General features: G+C 43.4%; 1 protein-coding gene and 1 long non-coding RNA gene across 9 annotated transcripts in view; one reads left to right on the top strand and one right to left on the bottom strand.

Annotated features, from left to right (window-relative positions):
• Nucleotides 1-3245: 3245 nt before the first annotated feature.
• Nucleotides 3246-6886, bottom strand: LOC118509073. Its single transcript, XR_004905841.1, has 2 exons — nucleotides 6290-6886; nucleotides 3246-6214 (listed from the first exon to the last, which is right to left on the bottom strand). It is a non-coding gene; the product is annotated as an uncharacterized LOC118509073 (long non-coding RNA).
• Nucleotides 6887-7655: 769 nt separating this feature from the next.
• LOC118509015 (CREB-binding protein) overlaps nucleotides 7656-17719 on the top strand; it is a 31733-nt gene continuing 21669 nt past the window's right edge. For 2 of the 8 annotated variants that reach the window (XM_036049081.1, XM_036049102.1), the window contains exons 1-5: nucleotides 7954-8033; nucleotides 8201-8421; nucleotides 11625-13430; nucleotides 17229-17488; nucleotides 17601-17719. The exon at nucleotides 17601-17719 is cut by the window's right edge and continues 7694 nt beyond it. In XM_036049081.1, coding sequence (XP_035904974.1) covers nucleotides 13370-13430; nucleotides 17229-17488; nucleotides 17601-17719 — 440 coding nt within the window. In that variant the 5' untranslated portion in view covers nucleotides 7954-8033; nucleotides 8201-8421; nucleotides 11625-13369. Of the gene's footprint in view, nucleotides 7743-7805; nucleotides 8034-8094; nucleotides 8422-8772; nucleotides 8953-10462; nucleotides 10880-11624; nucleotides 13431-17228; nucleotides 17489-17600 lie in introns of those variants that run through there. The other 6 variants (XM_036049057.1, XM_036049092.1, XM_036049073.1 and 3 more) reach the window with 6 other exon arrangements.

The raw sequence follows: 17719 nt of genomic DNA, 5'->3' as shown, positions 1-17719 counted from the left end.
ATATATGAAGTAATAAGGCCAGGCCGTCCCTTAGGAATAAAAAAAACAAAAATCTTATACATTTACCACTTATCCAAATCATTAGATTTTTTTGTAAGCAGAGTATAATTTCTGAAGCCACCGGACCGGCCAAGACAACAGTGGCACCTGTCTTCACACGGCGGGACAGGGGTTCAAATCCCATCCAGACCGCCTCCCCGTACGCAGGGCTGACTACTTTGCTACGGATAAAATCAAGTCACAGAATGCCAGAAATGGCAGATCGAGATTTTTCAAGGTTGTAGTGCCAAGGAAGAAGAAGAAGAGTAAATTCCACCGATTCGAGTTCTCCAAGATTTTGCTAGATTTTAATACATTATGATGTATGCAGTTACGCCTATTCAAGCCCACATTTCTTCCGATTCATATCCGGATTGGTATCCTATAATCCGATCCAGATTCTATTGCCTATGACTGAATATTACCGGATAGTTGAAATCGATTTCGACCAGCTAAGAATTTTTCGCAATTTAGTAGGTCGGTTCGGAATTGTTTACGCGAATCAGGTTCCGGTGCTTAGGTTTTTTAACAGGGTTGCTGTTCAGTCTAACTGTTCAGAGCTTGAGGAACTGTTCCATTCTAAATCACTGTAGCAACGGACGTAGTTGGAACTGTAAAGCACCTTTATAATCTCAGTACTCGCATAAACTTGTGACTCGCAGAGGCATGGACTCTGTTCATAACTGACGAAACCGTCTTAGTCGTGTTCGGAAGGGCTAAGAATCATCATTGGTCCCGTATGTGCGGAAAGATTTCTTCAATGACAAGCTCTACGAACTGGACGGTGATCTTACCATCGAGCAGCGAATCAGACTCTCCAGGCTCCGGAGAGCTGGTCATGTTGTGTGAATGACACCGGACGACCCTTAAACCATTCACATACAGGAGGTTACAGGAGATATGGTAGATCCAACATGAGGTGAACGGCGCTATTCTGCGAGCAGAATTTAAACCTTGTGCAGTAGGCAAAAACCACGACGCGCCTAATAAGTAAGAGAGCAGTTAGGGTTTAAATCTGGCTCGATTCCAACCAATATTTTCAATTATCCACTGTAACATCCACCCCTTCACTCTTCCTTTTACGAAATAACACTGTGTGAAAAACGCTCGCTTTTTGACAGGATCTTCTTCGCTAGACGCGATCGCAAAATACTTCTGTCATCAAATACTTCTTCACTCAACTAGTAATATGAGGAATAATTATTCTACTCCTATCTTAAAGATTAGGCAAACAGATTAAAAACGTAGGCAAGGTTATGGAGAGTATTATACCCACATTACGAATTTCGATTTTCAGATGTCGGAATCGAAATCGGAACCGATTCCGAATACGCAGGTAATTTCGATTCCGAGCACCCATCACTAGTGCCGACTAGTCGTTTTACTCTTTTTCGTACTGCAGTTTCTCTCTGTCTCTCTTTTCTCATTCCTACGCAGCAAGATCCCGTCCTGGCACAATGGCTACTCAGTGAGCTGTTGTCAGTAAGTTATTGCAAATTATTTACAATTGATATACGATTTTGATTAAAAGTTTATCGTTTGTGTTAAGCTTGTATTGTGTTCTTACATCATTTGTTTAATTTATGTTTTACTTACCCTGTATAAATTTAAATGTAATTGGTTGAAATTTCAATTTGAATTTAAATAAAATCATTGACCGTTAATTTTCGTTAACAACCGATTAATATTTCAGACTTCACTCTGGATGTAATACTTACCCTTTCGTGTAAAGAAATGCTGAAGCTTTCCATGTTGTCCGACATTTTCATTTAATTTATTTAATGTTTTTGAATCCACCAAAACATGTTTACCATAGCTCCATTTTATACTTTGCAATTAATGTTGAATTAATACGACCAAAGCTCAAGCTTAGAGCCCCAGAGATGAAAGCTCGATGTGCAAATATCGATAATAAGAATTTTTAAATTCAGAATCATTTTTTCATACTTTACAAAAGTTGTATTCCGATTGTTGAAGCATAACTTATTTTTTATACAATTTTATTGTAAATATTCAAAGAACAAAAGAGCATTACCACAGTTTATCGATCATGTATTTTTGAAATTTAGAACGAGCTTTAAGCTCCAATAACGAAAGCCTTATCAAAATAGAGAGTAGTTGAGAGAATGAAAGAGAGCCAAAGTTAATGTGTTTCTGTTATACGTTGGTTCTGTTATACACAGGTAAGGTGACTTTGCTATTGAGCGATAGTTTTCACTCACAGAGGGCGCTAGCCAGAACACATTCAAGCCCTGTTCGATGGATATCAGAAACATTCATGATCAAGAAGAAATAATTATCTCAGCAAGCGACCTATTCTGCAAGCAAAATAAGTTGAAATTCGTTAGATTCATTTTACTTTGTTCTATCGAATATTAAGAAATTCTTAATAATAACAATGTAGATGAAAAAATGGAAGAACTTAGTTTCAGAGTCGACGCAGCTATCAAGGTCATGGCCATAGTTCTATCAACGATCAGTTATCCCAAAATGACTGTGCTGACTAGATATAGTCCCATACAGAAAAGAGGATCTAGTTCTCTCTGAAGAACCATCTTGAATGTTGCTATATGTGATGTACATTTTACGATCTTAAGATTCAGTGTAGTGATCAAAGTAATGTTTTGCCTTACAGCCGTTTGCGATGTCCTCTCATCTTAAGCGTCATCCCTAACTGAAGTCCTTTAGGCTGAACCTGTTTTATAACAGCAAACTAGTCGTAAGTCATGTTTCGCAACATGGCGTCCAGTTAAGCAAATCCCTTGTAACGGAAACCCTGATACAGTCCACCATCTCATAGCGAATATTTCTTATCACAAATTAATGTACCTATTAAAATAGCATGAAGTTACTCTTCTCAGCTTACATAATTTCGTACAACATCTGCCGCTGATGGCAATGATTTTTGTTTTAAATCTATCACTATTTCAAAAGTAGTTTCGCGACGTGAACCGTTCGCAAGTTATTAACGATTCTAAAACGAAGAAAAACACCCAATTGGGCTATGACGAGAATATTACTCAGAACATCACGTACGCGTGGGCCCGATAGATTTTTTAACGACATCGTAAAATATAGGCGTTCAACATCAATTGTGTCTTAAAATGGCTCTGCCCAGTAAGCGATGATTAGTTCGAGAGATTCTAGCTAAGGACTGGAATTCCCAAAACGCTTCACTTTTATACATTATCAGTAAGCAGTTATCGTTAAGCGAAATCATTATCTTTTTATTGCAGCATGTGAAAAAATAATGTTGGAACATGTACGTTATCAACCTGCCATTCCCGGATGCGTGTTCACGTGCTAATGCGCTTAACTTTGTACAAGCAACTAGTTAAACATCATGCAAAGCAGGACAATTTAGAAAAAAAAACAGCTTGGACAGAACTTAACTTCTGAGCTGTTGAAGGTAGTTCTGTCGTTCTTTCTAGGACTATCTAGCCCTAGATGACTGACAGAATTCGTCCAGAACGAGAATGGGCCGAGAAGGTTATGCTGAAGATATGTAATTCCATTCCTTCTTTGGATACCCAACTTGCTTTACGAGTCCCTTGTATCTGAAAGCCTTAAGCAGTCTACCACATCATTCGTCTACATTTCTTTATGCGAATTGAAATTAATCCTTCTTCTTGGCCGAACTACCTCTTAAGGTCATGCCTGCCATTTCTGGCTTACCAGGCTTAATGATACTACGTAGATGGATAGTCAGTCTTTACTACGGGGGGAACGGTCTGGATGGGATTTGAATCCCGGTCGTGCCGTATCGCCTCTACAGGCCCGTATTAAATTAATTAATCCTTACACTTAAATTAATCCTCTCACTGAAGCAAAACATCTATTCACCGATGAAGGTACAAACATTTGAAATCTCACTCTGTTTCAAAAGGAGTTACACACGAAAAGAAGAAGCGTTTGCAAGTTATTAACGATGTTGAAGGATCTCTTTTTTTCTAAACGATACATGAAAAACAATTACAATGCGATCATATTACTCAGAACGCCGTGTCTGAGAAGATACCCATTTTCACTACATCGTTAAAGATATGCCTTCAGCGTGAACTGTCTTAAAATAACTATTCCCAGCAAGCAGTACTTCGCTCACGAGGTTCTAGAAAAGATTTCACAACATTATTCGGCAAAATGAAGTTGCCGAAAAGGAGCAGTTTATGACTTTTGGTTTTATAAGGAGTTGAGGACAATATTAAGGGCAGGAATAAACTCGCTATGTAGAATCCTTCTTCTTCTTCTTCCTTGGCACTACAAGCTCGAGAGGTCTCGGCCTGCCATTTCTGGCTTTCTGTGACTTAATTTTACCCGTAGTAAAGTAGTCAGCCTTACGTACGGGGAGGCGGTCTGGATGGGGGATGTAGAATCCTACTGCCCTATTATTTTGTAAGGTTGATTTTGTAACAGGTATACACATCTCCTGGTTCCATCTCCATTCTAAGCCTGAATCGTGTCCTTAAAACTTTTAAGCGCTTTATCTTCCTCTTATGAGTTTATGCGTATTACCTATAAGTCTGACGTGCACTATAAAAACTTTAACAAGGATGTAACTGCTGCCTTTTGCTTTGGCACTACAACCTCGAAAGGTCTCGGCTTGCTATTCCTATTGTTTCTATTGTCGGTTCTATTGAGGTTTCTATTGTCGGCCCTGACGGGTGGAGACCGGCGCCACTACCGGTTCTGAAATCGGACCACCCCTTGTAACAAACGATTGAAAGGACTGGTATGAAGATTTGATAACAGAAAGTCATAAGGTTCTTAGGTTTTTTGGAAAAAACGGACCCTTTGTTCTACGTTATGAAAAGCCTGTACGATCGGTCTAAACTAGGTGTTGATTTGTCATTTGTGTAGTCTAGCGGCAGGAATTCCTTGCCTTTCGGTCGAATTATTCCCAGCAGCAACATTGATTAGGCAACGCGGTATAGGTAATGTAACTTCGAATCCATTGTCTCAAAAGCATACAAGATGCTCGGTCTCATTCGGAGACAAACGACTTTTCATGTCCTTCTCGTTAATGGGGCCTGTTTTGCGTGTATAATATTGAATATGCCTACGGTGTGTGCATCCTGCCCACTCAAATGCCCATAAAAAGGTTCTCAGACACTTCTAGGGACTAGCTGCGCATTCCCAAAAGCCACCTTATGAATGCTGTTGTCAAGCCTGGAATCGCTGAAGAGTAACCGGGTCGTGCACTGCCGGACTACACCTCGCTGTCACTAACTTGCCCTATAACCCTTCCGGCGTCTCCCTGTATGTTCCTTCCTGGTCCCTACATCCTCGGGCGTTCCTTTCTGAATTTTCGGAATGCGTTGCGTATGGCTCTAACAATTCGTTTCTGGTCTGCCCTTCATTTCACAGCCTTTTCCATTTTACGACTTTCACTAGTTAATCAGCACTTTCCGTGCTCTTAGCTTAAAATATTTCCAATCGTCATCCTTTCCTACTTCATAACACATGATCAGCTCATTACATCAGTGGTAAAATTAACGTTAAAACTTTGTAACACCTGTGAGGAGTGCAATAAACATGATGATAGTGAACACTCCTTGCAGAGACTAATAAGGTCTAATGGCTTATTATCTTTAAGAATCAGCCAACAAGCGTTTTTTCTCCATTTCTAGCCTTCCGTGACTTGAATTTACCCGTAGCTAAACAATCAATCCAGCGTACGCGAAATCGTACCGAACTGAATTCGAACGTTGGAATTTAATCGTATGAAGAACCAGCAAACCAACTAACAAAAAGTTCCTCGTACGTCGTATTTATCAGTTTAAACGCAAAAACGGTGTCTCATACGTAATAGATAAACTACCGAGAACGAGACTCATATGGAAAGGAATGAAACGTAGGGAAATGATCTAGAGTTTTATCTAAGATTTAGCATACGCTGCAGATTCGTAATGCCTGCTCTGCGGTATGAGCAAAGGAAACCATATCGCGCGATAGATTCCTAACGAGAATCTTCCATGCGATCTGCTGAGCCAATGACATTGAGATCCAACCATTTCTAGCTTCTAGTTGTGATTCATATTTCAAACAAGATGCGATTACTCAAGAGCAAACTATTCTACAACAGTTTTCGCAGCGCCACAATCTAATGCTTCGTCATGTTTCCGATGTTTCTGGGCGAGCGTTTTACAATCGCTTAGAACGCAAAACTGTCAGTATGCTGAAAGGAGGTAAATTTAGTTTTAATATTGACCGAACCGGGTGTGATGAAAAGGCAAAACAATCAAACATTTACCTGATCGGAGGTGTAAACTATCATTTCGGCAGTACAGGCAGCAGAGTACGTACAAGGAATATCGTGTAAACTATCCATCGCTTAAAACAAAAAGGGTAAGCTAATGATTAATACGCGAAACGCGCAATGAAACAAGTAAAACATTGTTAACAAATCACGATACAATCCCAAACTTTTTCGTACGAAACCTCATGTATGTGTATTTCGCCCGTAAGCAGATGCCGCTTGTAAACATTCGCATTTAGCAGCGAACTTTGCACGCCAATTTTCACATGTTTACTACCAAACAAATCATAATTCCGTAGCCGTGCTAGTTTGCTAATTTAACTTGATTGCCGTACGTGAAGCCAGCAGCCAGCGCAGCCAGACTCAACGCACAGATGTGAAGCGCCATTTTGTTTAGCTCTTGCTCTGTATCGTAAGTTTCGTACGTACGCGTTTTCTACGGAGGTTTTCGGCTGCTTTGCAGATTTTTCACGCAAACTGGCTTTCGTGAGCTATTACTCAGCATAGCAAGCGTTGTGCATTGCGAACAAATCATACTTTTTTGCTAGAAATATCAAAACCATGAGCCAGGCAAGCACACAACCCTCTACCATCTCACGACTGATTCATGAACAAAGAGAGTCTGCCTGTCAAATTAACTGCAATTATGACTGTGGTGAAAAATTTCCTGTACAATCAATAATATAAATATTGCCGTTTTTTAAACATAAAAAGGAAGCTTATTTTACGAAATTTGTAGCATTTTTTGGAAAATTTATAATAAAATAATAATCCTAACAAAAAATGTTTTGCCCACACTAAAAATATTGTTCTAGATGTGCGTATTATCTGCCATAATTATTACTCCAAAAAGAAAGAGTTTAATTTAAATTTGAGTTATTTTAATACAGTCGAAAGAATAATTTCGTGGGATTTTATGACGCTTTTTTCATTCCGTTCACGCTGCTATAGCTATAGCTGTACATCATATCGGTAAACAGTTTGTTGTCATCTAGACGACTTTTGCACTTGAAGAGCCAATCGTCTGAAGACGTCAGACGAATGGAATTAATTTTAAAATATCGAATAAAAACCCGTTTCAGCGTTTTACAACCAATCATTTTGGTGCTGTTCCCATCTTGTAGAAGGTGTTTATCTAATCAAGCATTATTAAAAATACGAAAAATACATTTTACAGTGGAAATAGTAATTACTCAGCATTCGCACAACATTCGCTGTGGAATAATTAGAATGGTATCGTAAAGCTTTAATATTTTATGATGAATAATACGAAATAAAAATTAAAGCAGATAGCTGCACTCGTTGAGAACGTTATAAGCTTTGCCAATTAGCGATAATAAAAGTAAGCCCGTAAACGAAACACCATTCGCAGCATGCCATTATCGAGCGAGTAAATTAAAGTTTATGTTTATCGTTAACTCGCAAAGTGATATGACGTCGGCAAATGGTATGTTTTATGTAATGCAATTTTTTTCGAACCATTTCTCACCAAATATTACGGTTCTTTTAGTAAAACTACGCATTTCTTTGCCAGAAATAACTGTCGAAAATTACGAACCACCCGTCCGCCCTATAGCACAACCGTCTGCGGGAGCAGCAAACTGCTCTAGATCAGTCTGACGTTTAACCATTGTAGATGTGACGCACAGCATTTGTACGACCGAAAACACTGCAACAAAGCTATAAACATTTCACCGAAAAAGCTTCTATCCAAATAAACTACTGCAAAACCCGCCAAGTAAGTGCCCGACATTGGTATGGGAACATTTTCCTTGTACACCGTAGCAGGCTCCGGCGAATTTTCTGCGTGCCGTCGCACGTTTTCCGGGGGCGAAAAAAAAAGTAAAATGGTAAAAAATTCTCATATTTTGTGATCACAATCGCGCACTGGCTCGCAACTGGCAGTTACTCGTCGATCGGAGCGGGACAGCGCTAGCCGCGAGTGAAAGAGAAAGCGAGAGGAGAGTCGAGAAGGCGTCAGACGTATGGTAGCGCTGTACACACAAATCACAGTGCAGTATCCCCCGGCAGCTGCTGGACGAGTAAGGGTTTTTCGTGACTGTCACTCTGAAAACCCCGAGTGGCACAGCAATTTTTAACCAAGTGTCCCGTTCGTTACGTGCAAGGTAAGCGCGCTGTTTGGTTGAATTGTGGTGAGGAAATTATTTTTTTTTATTCACTGTGCGTTAAAAAACGGGACACGGTAAACATTTTCCGCTTCTGCACGGGCGTTGGAAAAATCAACCGCGCGCACACACACACGCACACGGCTAAGCGCTGCCTGAGAGCAGCTACGTTGGACGAAGTAGCTCGGTCCCGTCCGGCCGTCTGACTGGGTGGGCACATCGCACGAACGCAGCGCCACCATACGTCCGTGCATGGAACTACGGTCGAGGTCACGTGAACAGCTTTAGGTAGCAGCGATCGAAACGGGGCCCGACAGCGAGCTGCCAAGTGCCGTCTCAGTCAGACATTTTCCTGCCAAGCTCGGTGCAGGGTAGGCTTGCAACAGACCAGAGCAACACCAGTGCCGCCATTTTAACGTCGACGCGCGACTCGGCCGCTCTCGTATCGGAGATCATCGTCGGAGAGGGTTCCGACATTTTTTTTCGGACCATCACCTTCCGTAAAGAAAAAGCGTTTTTCACGGTTTCACTGTTCGTGTCCTTTCTGTTTTCCTCCCCCCCTCACACCCTTCCCACCCCCGCCCGTTGTTGAACGACGCCAACAAGGAGAAGCAACAAAAGAAAAAGGAACAAGAGGAAGAAGAAAAAAACGCGACCAGGGTTTTGCAAATTGTTGTGCGTGAGTGAAGCAATAGAAAGTAAACCTGCCCGTGTATGTGTGCATGCGTGTGTGTGCGTGTTCGGATGCGCGTCGAGACCCATGTGTACACGGAACGTTGTACGTGTGTTTATGGTGCGCGCGCGAGTGTGATACCCTGTGTACTACGTGCGTGTGTGCGTTTGTTCGATTTTTTGAATGAATTAGTTGATAGTTGATGATTTTTGTTCGACATTGCTCTTTTACTTTTGGGGGGAGGGCGCTCTCTGGTCACCACGAGAGTGGGTGCGCGTTGAACGCGAAAACATTGTGTTGTTTGTGTGTTCGGTGCTGTGTGTAGCTGTTTGTGTCGCTGTCCGGTCATCCTGTGCGTTTTGTTAGGGAAAGAGTTAGGCCAATGCATTGTTTCGCTTCTGCCGGGTTAGAGTCATTCTGTGCCATGTTTTGGGTGTTACATTTTGTGGCTACAACTTTCAAACATTATCGGCCATTATTGGGCAGTGTGCCGTGTAGCAAAGGGACGTAGACGTGCCGCGGCCCAATGTATCGTGCGCTTGTATTGGTTTGGAGATGCTGATGTGCGTGTGTGTCTGCTTTTGTGGTGCATTTCTCTTTTGCAAAGGGTTTTGCCTTAAAAACGGAGTTAATCTTGTTTTATTTTCTACTTTTTTTTACTTTTCTTTAGCAGGCTTGGCTGGCACCTGTCCATTGCAAGTTTGTTGATTGCGGCAGCTCTTGTGTCTATTGTTTTATTATGGGGCGCCAATTGTTTAAAACGAGATTTGTCTATTGGTTCGCAACAAGCACACACACACACACACACACACACACACACGCATACATACATAAGCTGTTTGTAAGTGAGAACGAGCTGTCAGTCGGCGTACATGTTGGACGTCTTCTTTTTGGCGTGAGCAGCATCCATTGAAGTGACAGTTGCACGCGCTAAGCTAGGGAAGTCTCAGTGCGCGGAATAATAGTATCCTCGATCAACATTAGTGTGTTTTTGGGTGCATGCGTGCGTTTATAGTGGAGAAAGCCGCAATGGTGTGTTTATGGTACGAAAGATTCGCTAAGGATGGCTATGCCTTAGCTGGTGTCGTTTTGTTGGTGGAATAACAACAGCCACAAACAAGTGCCATTACTAGGAAAGAAAAGTGATTTTTTGTTAAATCTTTAACTTTGTTTCTTATATCCTTGTGGTTGGTTCTAATTGATTTTAGAAACACAGCTTTTTTTTAGTATTATTTAAAAAGCAACTAATGTTTTTTTTTGTGTGTGTTTAAGCTCGATTTTTCGCGACACAATTTCGTGATGCATTTCGTAGGTCTTTTTTTGCACAAAGAACCAAATCATGCAATTAAAAAAAATTCACAAATTCAGTTTTCAGTTTCCATAAAAATCTACGGGCCAGCACCAATACTGGTTTACGCGCTGTAAAGGCTTCGTTCGCTGAGTTGAATGTGATGTGTGTGATCCTCCATGAAGCGAGTGCTCCTCCAGCACACGGTGAACTGTACGCTAGTGTGTGCGTGTGTATGCTGTAACAGTCGATTTTTTTTTTCGTGCACACCATTCCACGCCAAAACTCGATTTGTGGTGGATTCGGATGAGCGAGGAGAAACCGTGGTTAACATCGCCTGAAGATATAGCCGCAAAGACGCGAGCATTTTCTTCGCCAGATCTCGCGTCATTCGGAGCAGGTTGGAAGCGTGCGTGTGTTTGTGTGAATGATGTCGTGAAGGAACGCGCATTGATCGTTGGTGCAGCAGTGGCATTCAATCAAACTCAACCGAACCGGTAAAACTCTCGCAGCTTATCATTCAACCGAATTCACCTTCGTACCACAATGCAAAATGCGGTCTAGAAATCGGTGCCCAGTGGCTAACACGAAAGGACCGGTATCAATTTCATTGAACCGAAATGCATCGAGAACGTGCGTAAAATATGAATGAATGAAAGTGTGAATGGTTGGACCGCCTCCCCCAGACGCAGGACTGACTGTTCAGCTACGGGTAAAATCAAGTCACAATAAGCCAGTAATGGCAGGCCGAACCATTTCGAGATTACTGTGCCTAAGAAGAAGAAGAAGGATAGCCAGATGAGGGAATTTGAGGGCGCCGAGCAGTGCTTTTATGCCAGACCTCTTCGAGGTTGCCTGCAACTCCCGGGCACTACCCAACAAAATTAATACGCTTTTCCAGCAATCAGAAATGTTTATGTTTTCGCGTACATTTCTAGGATAGTGCAACTGTTTCGACTTTTGTTGCACCTGTTTGTGCATCTTCATGAAGTTAGCATGAGTAGGTTCCTCTAAAATAGCGGGAATCTTAATTATGCACCATTGGATTGATAAACAAAGCTTCCTCGTTTCTTGTGAAGGTTCTTTTTGTTCGCTGTCTCCGCTGTAACATGTTCGTTCTATTCCTACCTTCGTCGTCGTTCTTTATTGATATACTTTCACAAACTATCATTTGAAGTTTGTTTTACATAGTTTATGTTCTAATGTTTCATTTATATTTCTCTCTCTCTTCTCTTCCTAAAGATGAAAGGGCAGTGCTAGATTTTACTGCAATAGTGGCGTCGTGATAGTAGCTCAGTGCTACGGTTAAAAAAGAGGCAAAAGCAAAAAAAAAAGCAAAACGCGCCACTATTTTTTAACGTGTTTATAACTAAGCGGGATCAATTGCAATAGCGGCGGGGCGCCCCAAGTAGTAAGCAGCACGCAGCAGGCGGCGGAAAACAGATCAGCGGTGCTCGTAGCCATGTTTGTTTCGCCGTGGAGTGGTGTGTCATTCAGTATTCCGAAATAGTGGTGTGCGGTTCTCTCCAGCAAACAGGGACACACTGCATACGGAGGGCAGCATGTGCGCGCGCACACACACACACGCAACAGAGCAGCAGCAGCAGCAGGAGCAGCAGCTGAAAAACGGGAGCTGCAGCAGCAGGTCAATCGGGCGAAGACGAAGCAGCAGCAACAGTACCGACATACCGTGTCTTTTAATTTCGCTGAGGTGCGGATGCTGAGCGACTACCAACACACCAGCATACACGCCGGAAGGAAGCGAACGGTGCAATAGTGCGTTGTTAGGTGTGCGCGGTGTGCGCGCGCGTCCCTGTGTGTGTATGCGTGCGGTTAGTGGTGAATACCGTCAGAATCGTGTGTGTGCGTATACCGTTGTGTGCACGCGTACCACCACCATCTCGCTCTCTTCCTGATCTGTTCAGTGCGCGCACACTCACACGCACACAAACGCATACACATCCAACCATCACCTTTTGCTCTCTGCGTGTGTGCGCGCGTGCGCGCCCGCATATGCTCGTGTGTGTGTGTGTAAGCAAGAAGTGCGCTACGACGCGTCGTCACCATCGAATAGTGTAAAGTGTATTTATGTATATGTGTGTGTGTGTAAAAAGCAAAGAAGCAAAAGTCAGTGTTTATGTGTGTGCATTCGTATGTGTGAAGGCGTGGAGTTTTGCATCGTGAAATATCAATCATGCATCCCTCATCACCATGATCATCATCCTTCAAGCAACCCGTAACATCGGCACAGCCACCTGCAATAAACAAGAGCCGAGCAAAACCCAACGGGAAGAGGCAAACCACGCGCATCCGAAAACAATAGCAAAGTAGTGCTAAAATCGAGAGAAGAAAGTACCCGAAAGAGAGAGAGAGGGAGAGAGAGAGAACAAATCAGCCTCGCCGCATCAATCCACACTCACTCACAGTAGCAGAGAGCGAAGAAGAAGCGGCCGCAGATGAAGCTTTACTATTGTATAAAGCAAGTGCAATTGGAAGCAGAGGAAAAAGAAGCAGCAGCATCAAGGTGCACAGAATGTGAAATATGTGTGTGCGTGAGTGTATGTGTATGTGTAACAATGGTAAAATAAATAATTTATCGAAAGTATGTAACTGTGACAACAATAAGCAAAAGAAACACGTGTACAAAGCAAAACACAAAGCTCCAGCAGCGAAAACGCAACAGCAGTAGTGTAGCAGTGTGGTGTAGGTGTGCGTGTGTGTGAGCGCGCGCGCGCCCGCGCAACGGTAGCGAAGAGTGAACGCCAGTGGGAACGACAAACGGAGAACGGGCCAACGGAAGGAGAGAAGGGAAAGAAAAGGCAACCGGTGTGGTGGTGGTGGTTATTGCTGCAACTTGTTCGTTTCTGTTCCATCTGCTCGTACCACCAACACCACCAACGTCGACGACATCAGCACCTTAGCTGCGTCCTCTCTCTCTCTCCTTGCTGGGCGATTCGCTTCTATCAAAATTATTACCGTGATAAACTATGGCCGATCATATGGAGGAGCCGCCGATGAAAAGGGCGAAGGTTCGGGACGTATCGTCAGGTAAGCTCACCCACACCCAATGTGCACCGAAATGTTTGCACACAACACTTGCGAACGATCATTACAGCGGTTAGCGATCGACGAGATCGACGCACACACCTGCGGTTCGGTTTTCAGCATCGGCCTCTCTGTAATAGATTGCGAATAAACGGATTAAATCAAATGATACAAAGCCTCTCTAAAATCAAGCAATGCAAAACCTGAAATGCATTGCTAGCACGAAGCGAACCGTTATCAGCTTCTATTCGCGGACCGTCGCATCCCGTACGCAGGGCTGACTGACTATCCTGCTGCACGTGTACAATCAAATCCATGAAGCCAGCAATGAATCACAGTTCAAGACCTCTAGAGGTTGTAGAACCAATTAGCAATTATTTAGAAAGCATCATGACGGGGGGACGGCCCAGTGGTAGATGCGACAGCGGCGCCGATCTTCACACGGCTGGACCCGGGGTTCAAGTATCATCTGGGCCGTTCTCCCACGGTGAGGACTGACAATCCAGCTACGTGGTATCATGAAAGCTAGTAAATGATATTAGAAATGGCAGGCATGACCTAAGCGGGGTCGTAAGGCCAAGAAAGAAGGAGAATGATCGCGAAATTTTTTGAACACAGTCCCGCTGAAGTGGGACGTTCAACCAAGCAAGCAATCGAAAACCTTACTCTAGCCCTCGAGATGTTTATTTTTAACAGATGTTATATGCATCTGTTTGATAACTTCTTTTTGTTGGTCGTTCTCAGGACTCTTGAGAAGGTTTTCGTTTGTTTGGATGCGATTGGTGTACAGCGAAAGAACGAAACCTTTCCTTTCGTCCTGTTTGCTGAATGCATCTTAAGCAAAAATTATATTTTCCTAGAATTTCTCAAATTAGGGAGCGGGTCCAGTGGTTCGATGGCCGGTCTTCACCGTTCTCCCCAAGTGAGAACTGACTATCCAACTATGTGGCATTATTAAGTTTAGTAAGGTATTAAGATAGCAGGCGTGACCTAGCAGTTCGTTTGGCCATTAAATTAGAGCATTCAAAAAGGGACAAAAAAGAATATTCTTAAAACTGCAAACGAAAGTTTGCTAGTACTATGAATCGTATCTCTGTGGGCCCCTAAAATGTTGGAAATTGCGAAAGGAAGTTGTTATGCTATTTGAACAATATCCTCAATACTGGAGAAAGGAAAGCAAATCAAATATTGGAAAGATTTCGGCTTTAATTGTCCAGAAGGTTAAAACTGGGATCCAGAGAGGTCAAAGAAGAGAGGGAGACTAAGAGACTCCCAACTGATCTAGGCAGCGCACTAGTCTGCATTTGGATCCAGCAGTCAAAAGCATTCACTTTAATACCTTGGGCAAGTTGAATATTGCCATACAAAAACTCTAAGACGAATTTGTCTATGGGAGACACATTCACTTCAATTCAGCAGCTAACAAAGTTTATGGTAACGCTTTTCAGTCGGGATTAGTGCTTCTTAGATCGAAGAGACTCCCACAAGTAATGCCTTAGCTAGTGACCTAGGATTTCTTTTAGAGCGAGAAACTTCTCTATCGGAGGTGAACCTGATCCGATGATTCTGTATTCAAGCAATAGAATAGCAACACTGATCATTGGGCCTGGAAAATGGGCTGTAAGGACTGGCGGGCATGGTATGGGGTGTCTACGAGTTGTTAACATTTCAACTTCCAATCCAATCTGCTGATCTGAAAACGTTCCGATGGTCGGTAACGGCACCAGTTTTTCGCTCGGCAGAACCGGGGATCAAATCCCATCCTGATCGCTTCCCCAACCAGCATACGGCTGACTATCATGCTACGAATAAAATCATGTTATCAATCAAGAAGAACTTGGTACGTTATATTGTAACGTTAAAAACTTTTCCTGCCAGGCTTGCTAGAATTAGACTCGGAAGGCAGAGTATTGGTTGACGATGACGATCTGGAGATAGTAGAGGAGTTTTGCTACCATGGCACGATCGTAACTTCAGATAACAACGTAAGCAGCGAAATCTGAATGCGCATTTGTTCAGCGGAATCGTGACAGCTACCGACTCCACAGACTTGTGTGATTCGGAAGACTCCTACAGCGCACAAAATGCGCCATATATACCGCACACTGATACGGTTGGTAGTACAATAGCGGGCACGAGTCCTGGCAATGCAGCCATCCTGACCGTTGCCGGAAGCCGGAAGGATTCGCTGGTTAGGGGACGTGATGAGGATGCCAGACGCTTATGCCCTACCAGAAAAAGGGTGCTCTACAGCGACCCGTTCGGCACGAACCATAAAGGGACCACAGCGAACTCGTTGGCCGAATTAAGTAGGGTGCACGCATTGAGCACCAGGCCATGTCTTAAAGACATACACCATAGGATCAGGCCAAGAAAGAAGCAGAAGAAGATGGCGCGTTATGCCACAATCGCCTATTGTTTAAAGCGTTTGTCATCTGGAATGAACAACACTCTGTATCCCCTTGTGAGGGTTCGGTCGCGATAGTCAGCATTTTAGTACAAAGAATTTGTACTAAAAACTAAAGAACGTTGTGAAAAATTGTAAATTATTTCAAATTTGGCAGTTCGAAATGTTTTTTGACAGTCCTGTTTTCATACAGCCTTATTAAAGATTCTTAAAATTATTGCATTTTTTCATGCATGTATGCAATGAAAATATTGACCATCCACGAGTTTAGTAGTATGCCTAATTTATAAAATTAAATTTTCACAATGTGTGGTGAATGAGACCGCTTCGAGAGGAATTTTATTTGTGCCATACGTCGATCCTGCTGCTTCAACTCACGCGCTGTGGATCGATCTTTTTGAAACATGTCGCTGGATCTCGACAAAGCGTGTATAGTAGCGCGGATCAAGCAAAAAAAAATTTTGTGTTCTCCATCTAAAACGCTCCATTCCAAGCCCCAGCTTTACGAGCCCGAACAGACGATCTCTCCATCGCTCTCGGACTGCTGGAAAACGTTAAGAACAACGCACACACACACAAACACACTGTAAGAGAGCGCCGTGCACCGTGCGCCGTTGTATGCGTGTGATAATGGGTTTCTCTTCTTGTCGCTTTTGCCTCACCGCATAAACACACACACACACACTCACAAAACGTTTGTGCGCGTCCGTTTGCTAGTGTGCGTGTGGTGTGAGCGATGGTGGTGAGTGCATCATTCCGGTTGAGCGCTTCCCATTTTCCCATTTATCGATATACCTTCTCAGACACACGCACACGCTGAAACGCGTTCATCGCCGTCGTCATCAAGCGCCCATTGCAATGTGTAGCAGGCGCTTTTCGTTTGTCTATGCGAATTTCATCACCTTTTCCCTAAGTATGCCCCTCCCTCCCGACTACGAACATCTGACAGACTAGAGATGTGTAAAAATGTTTAACCGTAGGACTTTTACCATGGTAGGATAAGGGTTTAAAAAAGGAATTAAAATATTGAAAACAAGTAAGAGAGATTCAGAAAGAGAGCGAGAGAGAGAGAGGGAAATGCGTCTGTCCAAAATGTCTTCCTGCTGGTTAAATGAGAGTGATCGTCGATATGGGAGGCATTAGGCAAATCATTCCACCTCGATGATGATATGCTAGACGAGATGAGGATTACTAATACCAACCGATAAGAAATTGCTCCTACGTGGCCATCATTTTGTCTTTTTTTTCGTTTACAAAATATTTTAAATTAAGCAAAATAAAAAACCCCCCAATAATTAACGCTCTGGAAATGCTCTCGTTTTTCTTCTTCTTTCTCGTTTAAAATTGTTTCGCCTCCGTTCAACACTCACCTCCCGCGGGGCTGTCGCGTCCAGAAGTTATCGCAACGACGCTCGATCAAATGTTCGATCTGGAGAACCACCTGCCAGACGAGCTGATGGGCGACAATACGTGGGTGGACTCGCTGAGCGGAGGCAACAAACCACCCGGTCCCGGTCCGGGCTCACAGATGAATGGAGACGATCCGGGCGGAGGGGGCAGCTCCAACCTGGCCCAGGCATCGCTTGCCCTGCAGCGCCAGCAGCTACAGCAACACCCGCACATGCAACATCTAATGATGCAGCAACAGCAACAGGTAAGGATGCGAGGGGGAGGGGGGGGGGATGAAAGGTAGATGGTGAAGGGGGGGGGGGGGGGGTTGGGAACTTACTGACCACTGACTTTTCGCTAACCTTCACAATCCACAGACGAACAAAGCAATGCCGGGCCAAACGATGCTTGGCATGGGACCGCTCGGTGCGAAAACCGGTATGCTGTCCTCGATGAACCAAACGATGGGCAACAGCGTGGTGGTGAATGCGATGGC

This window comes from Anopheles stephensi, chromosome X, assembly GCF_013141755.1.
Source record: "Anopheles stephensi strain Indian chromosome X, UCI_ANSTEP_V1.0, whole genome shotgun sequence".
Classification (NCBI taxonomy): Eukaryota; Metazoa; Arthropoda; class Insecta; order Diptera; family Culicidae; genus Anopheles; species Anopheles stephensi.
Note: the sequence above shows the minus strand (reverse complement) of the source record. Positions and strands in the feature narration are given on the sequence as shown.